Source organism: Elgaria multicarinata, chromosome 11 (genome assembly GCF_023053635.1).
Source record: "Elgaria multicarinata webbii isolate HBS135686 ecotype San Diego chromosome 11, rElgMul1.1.pri, whole genome shotgun sequence".
Classification (NCBI taxonomy): domain Eukaryota; kingdom Metazoa; phylum Chordata; class Lepidosauria; order Squamata; family Anguidae; genus Elgaria; species Elgaria multicarinata.
The window spans coordinates 40,888,205-40,896,967 of NC_086181.1; the positions used below are offsets into that span (position 1 = coordinate 40,888,205).

At 42.6% G+C, this 8,763-nt stretch overlaps 1 protein-coding gene across 1 annotated transcript; it reads right to left on the minus strand.

The window, feature by feature from the left end:
- Nucleotides 1-533: 533 nt before the first annotated feature.
- LOC134405871 (olfactory receptor 6E1-like) lies at nucleotides 534-1,475 on the minus strand. The gene has a single exon (XM_063137127.1). The coding sequence runs from the start codon at nucleotides 1,473-1,475 to the stop codon at nucleotides 534-536; it is 942 nt and encodes a 313-aa protein (XP_062993197.1).
- Between the last annotated feature and the right edge of the window lie 7,288 nt (nucleotides 1,476-8,763).

The window sequence follows — 8,763 nt, forward strand, 5'->3', positions numbered from 1 at the left end:
CTGAATCTGGATATAGCAAAACAGCCTTACCTATCTTATGTTATCTTACCTGAGTTGGGTGCCATACCCCACACATTGCAACCCTTTTGTCAGTTCTAATATCAGCCAGCATCGGTGCCTCCAGAGACTCTCTCCCCATTTGAAAAGGTAATCCTTAGCAGCTGCTGGAAGAGGTATTGTGACTTCTCCACCACACAACCATGTGGAGCATTGTAGCACATGCCACTTCAGAGTGACCAAGAGAAGAAATGCCACGTTGCATATTATGAGTATAGAATGTTGTCTCATATTTATATCTCTGATAGACATATAGGGGAGGATCTCCCTCACATCTTTAAGGCACATGAGAGGAGGGCCCAGGGATACATGGGCTCACTCCACCAGCCACCTGTGATGTGCTTGCTGGCCTTGCGTTCATTGACTGAGAATGGCCCTTGTCCACCCATATCAATATGAAGGAGGAGTTAAGCCCTTGGGAAACCCTTTCAAGAGCTTTGTATTTCTCTTTACTCTTCCCATATCTTCCCCCTCCATCATATTCTCTGTTTGGAGGTGAATATTATCCTTCTAGCATCCCTTAGCACTTCCTGTACTTGTTTGTTCCTGAGGCTGTAAATGAAGGGGTTCAAGAGTGGGGTAACCACAGTGTTGAGAATGGCTACCCCTTTGTTCAAATCAATCCCTTCACTTTGTGAAGGCCGCACGTACATGAAGATGCAGCTGCCGTAGAACATGGTGACAACAACGATGTGGGAAGAACATGTGGAGAAGGCTCTCTGTCTCTCCTTTGCAGATGGGAGCTGAAACACCGTGAAGATAATATTAATATAAGATGTGGTGGTAATGGCCAAAGTGCCCAGTAAAATTATGACCGCTAAAATGAAGTCAACCAGTTCGATGAGCTGTGTGTCAGTACAGGCCAACTGGAGCAGAGGTGAGCTGTCACAGAAGAAATGGTCTATGACATTGGGACCACAGAACGGCAGGCGAGCAATTACAATACTTGTTATGAAGACAAAGAAGAAACTGCCCAGCCAACAGCTCATCACAAGCTGGGTGCACATTCTGTTGTTCATCATGATGGTATAGCGGAGTGGATTGCAAATGGCCACATACCGATCGAATGACATTGCAGCCAGGAGAAAGAATTCTGCAATGCCAAGGAAGAAATAGAAGAAGGACTGGATGAAGCAAGCAGTCACTGAGATGGTCTTCCTGGTGGAGAGGAGGTTGGTGAGCATCTTGGGGATAATGACTGTGGTAAAGCTGATTTCCAAAATGGAGAAGTTTCGGAGGAAAAAATACATGGGGCTGTGGAGACGATGGTCTAGCAAAGTGATAGATATTATGAGAATGTTCCCTGTAAGGGTCAAGAGGTAAGTAAGTAGGAGAATAACAAAGAGGGTGACTTGGAGCTCACGGATGTCAGTGAAGCCCAGAAGGATGAATTCCATCACCACGGTGTGGTTCTGCATGGCAGCTGTCCGGAAGGACCACAACTGTTCAAAAGAGATATGGTGAAAGAACACATGGTGAGTGGCTAGTCCACAAAGTAAATGGATGTTTTTGACTTTAGTGGATTATTACTTGCTCACATGTGTACTATAACTTCAGCCACTTATTTATTTAATAGAAAATGCATTATCAAAACAATTTTTTTGTTTAACACGTCACATTTAAGGACCTTCCATGGGCTCATCTACACCAAGCAGGATATTCCACTATGAAAGTGCTATATAAAAGGCAGGAGCCACACTACTGCTTTATAGTGGTATTGAAGTGCACTGCAGGATCTACACTACTGCTTCATAGTGGTACTGAAGTGCACCGACAACTGTTGGGGCCCATGACACATCTACACCAAGCAGAATATAACACTATGAAAGTGGTATGAAAGCGGTATCTGGTAGGTGTCAATGGGCCCCAACAGTTGTCAGTGCACTTCAATACCACTATAAAGCAGTAGTGTGGCTCCTGTCTTTTATATACCACTTTCATAGTGGAATATTATTATTATTATTTATTTATTTATATAGCACCATCAATGTACATTGTGCAATGTACATCCTGCTTGGTGTAGATGAGCCCATGTTCACTCAGGCCCCACAATGTGGGAATAGCAACTGTTAAGGACCACATCCCTAACAGACACATTATTTAGGCAATATGCATGTGTTATGGTATCTTATGCTGTGACGAGTTCCAGTTGCATCACTGCCTTAGTGGTCAGGTGGATGGTTGTCAGTGTCAGAGTAGTGGAACGAAGTCCCAAATATGTGTATTCACTGGAACAGACACATGGGTTTCATGCAACTGAAGCTATCATGCAATGGAAGCTACCATTCCACGTCACAGGTACCGAGCTGGCAACCAATAGTGTGCACATAGAATGATGGAGTTGGCACAGATCAAGTTTAAAGTTAACTCAGGAAAACCACCCAAGGTTGAAAGCAGCTAAACCATACACTCATCCAAATAACTTTGTCTAAGGACATCCATACTGATATTTTCAAAATATAGAGAAATTACACAGATGAATCATCAGCAGAAAGAAATAAGAAAAATTGACCAATACAACTATAACAAAATAGTGATCAGAATTTAAATGGCAATTTCCTGTGTTGTTTTGCAGTTTAGATACTCAACAATTTATTTCTGAGTCTTCTGATGCCATGTTGTATTATAGGTATTGAATGCCTGGACTATTGCATGTAAGGAAAGTGGGAAGAAATAGAGTATTAATCTTCTAAAATTTCAATATAAATAAATAAAAAGGGGAAGAAAGAATGATGAAGTTGGAAGAGTCATTGAAGGACATCTAGAAATGGGTCGGAAATGTTTTATCTAATTTCTCACTTTCAAACTAATGCAGAGACTGAGGCCACAGCTAGACCTAAGGTTTATCCTGGGATCATCCAGGGTTCGCCCCTGCCTGAGCACTGGATCCCCTGTGTGTCACCTAGGTGAACAAGTTTGACCCCTGGATGATCCAGGGATAAACCTTAGGTCTAGCTATGGCCTGATACTCAGGTTCCCCTTCAGTTTTGCCCTCCATTTTCTACAATGACATTTTCCAGTCACAAAATGTATCCAACAAATACAGGTATTAGGGAAAACAACACAGAACAATGTATATATCAGGGGAACCGACATTCAACAATGTCAGTTATGAACCACCCAGAGAGCTTCGGCCATGGGGCAGTATACAAATGCAATAAATAACAACAACAACAACAAGAAGAAGAAGAACAACATCAACAACAAATTATATTAGAAACATGGCTTGCAAAAAAGTATATCACTGGCAAACTGTATGTAATAAGTGAAATGTGAGAAAATGCATATGAATATTCATGCAAACATTTTTCTCTAAATGTCAGTGTTCAAGATAAATTAAAGGCAAGACTGAAAAAATTAAAACCAAGAGTGATCAAAACTTCCAAGTTTGTCTATCTTTTCTTGAATGCAGGATCTGCTCTGCATTCTAACAACTCGTTCCATCATATTATTAAGAACAGTGGAGACTGCCTGATACTGAATCAGATCATTGCTCCTGTATTGATGGCCCTGACTGGGAGCACTGAAGCAGGAATTTTTCCAGTTTACCTGGAGATGCCAAGGATTGAAACTGGGATCTTCAACATGCAACACATGAGTTCTGCCTTGGCCCCTCCTCTTAAGTACACAATAAAACAGAGCACCAACTGTACAGAACTCAAGTGTAACAATGCTAATAAGATACACATCCGGAGAGTGATCCAAATCATAAGAAAATGAATTATTTGTGGGGACACTTAAAATAAATCACATGTCCCAACGAGTACATACCAACCGTAGATGACATACAAAATGTGAATATGGTGTACAAAAGTATAGACAATGTTCTGCAAATCTTCATATCTATGTAGACGATGTTCTTGATCTTTACAGGATCCCGGTGTCACCCTGTTTCACAGGCACCTTGTCTTCAGAAAATGGGCTGAAAATGCCTCAAAGACAACACACAGGGGATGTCTACACCATGCCTATATGCCGAGATCATCCCAGGATCATCCCTGTGCATCCAAGGCCATAGCTAAATGGGGCTTTATCCTGGGATGATCCCTGGGATAATCCCTGTGCATCCACATGATGCACAGGGGATCCCGGGATCTCCCCCTCCCCTTTGACCCTGGTTTTTCCATGGTCCCGGGATGAGCCCGAGACCACGGAACACGTGGCCAGGTGCCGTGGATTGACCCGGCTCTGTGCGATTCCTCACGAGGAGCCGGGACCCACACACGGGGCGCAGTGCTCCTCAGGAGTTCTGCGCCCATCGGGGGTAGGGTGGGGGAGCAGGGAAAGTAATTTAAATTAAAAAAAACACACACTTACCTTATGTGCACAAGCGTTCGTGCAATGCTGGCCCTTTAAAAATAAAATAAAAAATGGCGGGCACAATGCCTCTTCTTCTGAGGTCATCGCACATCACGTGTAAACACAGGAGGAATCTTGCGTTAAACATAATGCAAGATCTCTCCTCCATCGTGGACTAACTGGTAGGTTTAGATAAGGCCCAAATGACACACAGGGGATCCCAGGAGCAGGCAGGGGCAATCCCTCCATTTGCCTGGGATAATCCTTAGGTGTAGAAAGGGCCACAGAGTAGGAGCAATAATGCCGACAGAGAGTATTCTCTGAATGTATTGCATTCCCGCTCTCAAACAAAACATACTGTGTACATACCTGCCTATTCAACTCACCATCACCAGAGCACATCAATCAGCTGCCTGTGATTGAGCCTTATCGAGTTTTGGAGACACATCTTCATTTCTTTTGCCCTCCCATGAACTTCCAGTCCCATTAAGACTCACACCAGGAATTGTTGCGCTAATACAATATCATTCAAGCTTCTTACTGTCAGGAAACCCTATTCACTTCAATCACTGTACATTGGATTCATTGAGAAAACTGAAGCAAGCTGCTATATTTTTCTCCTTTCTTGACCAGCAGTAGACTATTTTGGATGGATCGACACAAAATCTTCTCCACCCACGGGAGGTGCCTCCACCCAATTTTGGTGGGATCTTCCCCCCAATGTGTGCCACAGCTCATCCCATTTATCAAGTCCTCTCATGCCTCTTTGTGCAGCATTTTCAGGGGGCTGATGTTCATGGGAGCAGGCAGAGAAGTCCACTTCTGCCAGCTTATGGTTCATCTACACCAAGCAAGATATTCCACTATGAAAGTGGTACATAAAAAGCAGGAACCGCACTACTGCTTTATAGTGCACTGACAACTGTTGGGGCCCATTGAGACATACTGTATACCACTTTCATATTGCTATATGCTGCTTGATGTGGCTCCTGCCTTTTATATACCGCTTTCATAGTGGAATATCCTGCTTGGTGTAGATGAGCCCTTAGTTTCCTGTGCCTAAATTTGGATCCAGCCCCCCTAATGGTGGGATAAGTAAACTGCAAAACTGCAGCTGTAAAAATGCATCTATTCACACTGAGAAAAGTAGGACTGTGCTGACGTTCCACAGCTGAACATTCTCCAGCATGAAAGGCAGTTTTTCAGAGTGCCTGAAACAGTTCTCCGAACTGCACACACCTAACGGTTTCACTTGTGCATCCGTTCACTGACCAGCGGCTGCAATGACAATTTTTCTCTCCTATACACCATTTCCCCCCTTCTCTCCTCTTATTCTTTCCCCTCTCTTACTTCCTCATGCTTTATGCATCTTTCTCTCCTATCATTCTCCTTCTCTTAAAACAATCTGAAAGCACAGGACAGCAAACAAAAGGAAAAAGAAATGATAGGAGTACTGGTCATAGAGTAACCTACCAATAGAAGATGAATGGTTGAACCAGGGCCCTGTAGAGATATCTGCACTGCAGGGATCTTCCTATGGTCTGTGTTGCATGAATGATGATATATGTGAATAGCTCTGCCTCCTAGCAAGGCATTCGACTTGATGAAAATTGGTCCCCTTCTATCACTGTGGTTCATTTAACAATCTGCCCATACAGCCAACACATCAATAGAACATTCCATGTGCTGCCGTCTGACTGCCTGTATCTTCAAACCAGAACAGTATTTCCTAAAATGTTCACAGACACTATGCACAGGATATCTGGACAGTACCACTGCCAAGCACATCTTTTACTGATCAGGCAAAATATATGCAGGCATATTTTTGTGGTTTATTCACTTGGGTGAATAACCATGCCTGAGTCCCCTGGGTGCTTCATCAGGAAAGCTAAATTGAGAAGTTGCATTTAAACATATGAGAGCAATGGTGTGTTTTCTAAATATACCTTCTCTTTTCCTCTGAAGTAAGGCAATTTACAGTGCACCCCTATACATGTTCTACTCAGGCATTAGTTCCATTGATTTCAGTGGGACTTACTCACAGTAAGTGTGAATAGGATTGCAGCTTTAATGAGTTAATATATGGTATCATTATCCTGCTTTTCACTCCCACCACTCACGCTCAACAAAGTAACTCACCATAATTACTGAAAACATTTGGAGGGATTCCATCTTTTTAATGAGGACATTAAGAGAACTTGTACAAAGTCATCATTTACTATTCACCCACAGTGCTATCCTACAGAGTGGCTCTAAAGAGAGCCAGTGTGGTGTAGTGCCTAAGGTGTTGGACTGGGGCCATAGCTAGACCTCAGGTTTATCCGTGGATCGTCCAGGGGTCAAACCTGTTCATCTAGGTGACACACACGGGATCCAGTGCTCAGGCAGGGGCGAACCCTGGATGATCCCAGGATAAACCTTAGGTCTAGCTGTGGCCTGGGAGTCAGGAAATCTGGGTTCTAGTCCCCACTCAGCCATGGAAACCCTCTGGGTGACTTTGGGCCAGACACAGACTCTCAGCCCAGCCTACCTCACAGGGTTGTTGTTGTGAGGATAAAATGGAGAGGAGGAGGATTATGTATGCTGCCTTGGGTTCCTCAGAGGAAAAAAAGGTGGAATATAAATGCAATAATAATAAATAAAATTATCTGGAAGAGTCAAAATTAAAAACTAGAAACCTAAGAGAAAGGAGGAAGATGGAGTGTGGCTAACTCAATGAACTGTTAGAACTTAAATAGCATACCTAAATTTAGAGCCTTTCTCAGGGATTAGCTAGATATGGTGTGGGTGATTGGACCTCCCAATGTCTTTTGTCTTGACGACTAGTAGTCTTGAAGCCACAGTGCAGAGTAAGGTTAATATTTTCCATCTCTGCCATGGCAATGCAACACCCCACCCCCATCACACACACACACACACACACACACACACACACACACACACACTGGGTTCCCCTATTCTTAGCTAACAGGCACATGCCATTCCAACTTTTCATATAGGACACGGAATAACGGGCTCAAGTTAAAGGAAGCCAGATTCCAGCTGGACATCAGGAAAAAGTTCCTGAGTGCTAGAGCAGTACAACAATGGAATTGTTGTGGAATTAAACAATTAAACAATGGAATTAAACAATTTAAACAAAAATTGTTTAATTTTTGTGAACTACCCAGAGAGCTCCGGCTATTGGGCGGTATAGAAATGTAATTAATTAATTAATTAATTAACCAGTTACCTAGGGAGGTTGTGGGCTCTCCCACACTAGAGGCATTCAAGAGGCAGCTGGACAACCATCTGTCAGGGATGCTTTAACATTGAGCAGGGGGTTGGACTCGATGGCCTTGTAGGCCCCTTCCAACTCTGTTATTCTATGATTCTATGATTCCATGTACATTTCCTTTTTACTTGTTGTTCGTTGTACATCGTACTTGTTGCACAAGTAGATATAGGACTGGATCTAGGCTCATTTATAGTTAGAGTAGACCGATTAAAATCAGGAAACAGAGCTGAATCTCTTGAGGAATTGTACTTCAGCAATTTTGCATTGGTCATTGTAACTGAAATTTCTTTGTTCAAGAATGACCACTTTAATATCATTCACAGAGTATTCTTGGAGGTTAAAATGTCACAGTCTGGTGACATTACTGAGGTTTGTGCCCATATTATCCCATGCGTAGAGACTGCCCTGTTTCCCCTGTGTACAGTGCAGTAGGCAGTTGTGGCAAATTATGGCATATATCACATTGGAAAATGAGCAGGCGTATGATTTCCTGATACTGTGGATGACACACAACATCTCCTCTAAATCAAGTCTGCCACCTGAAAAATTGATCTAGAGACTAATGCACAACTCAAGCTCTATTTTTGACCAGGAAACTAGACAAAGAAAGTCTCTCCCTTGGGTGGCATCCCCTCGTGGAAAGCTGTCATTTTTCTTAAAGGCCAAAAAATGTGATATGTAACATAATTTGGACAGAACCACAGTGGTATGCATTTATTTAGCTAGCTAGTCTGGATTGCAACTGGACATTAGGTGCACATTTAAAACAACAGGGCAGGATGGGAACTAGTGACCATTCAGATGTTGTTGAACACCCCAGACCACATGGGAAATGGTCAGAGATGATGGGAGTTGTATCTGAAGGGCCACATATCACCCGTTGCAATATGATTTACACATGTAACGACACAATTAACAATCTGATGAATATTTACTTAGGATAATTCCCAGTAGGTATTATTTCCTTTCACAGGATCATGCAGCATATCTCATACATTTCAATAGAATTTATTTCTGGTTTTAACTCACCATGTCCTGAAATTGTCAATGCTGGCAGCAATATCTATCTATCTATCTATCTATCTATCTATCATCTATCTATCTATCTATCTTATATATCAGAACTATGC

Excerpts from the sequence above, each read along its gene's own strand:
- LOC134405871 (XM_063137127.1), bottom strand. The coding sequence starts at position 1,475 with ATGCAGAACCACACCGTGGTGATGGAATTCATCCTTCTGGGCTTCACT.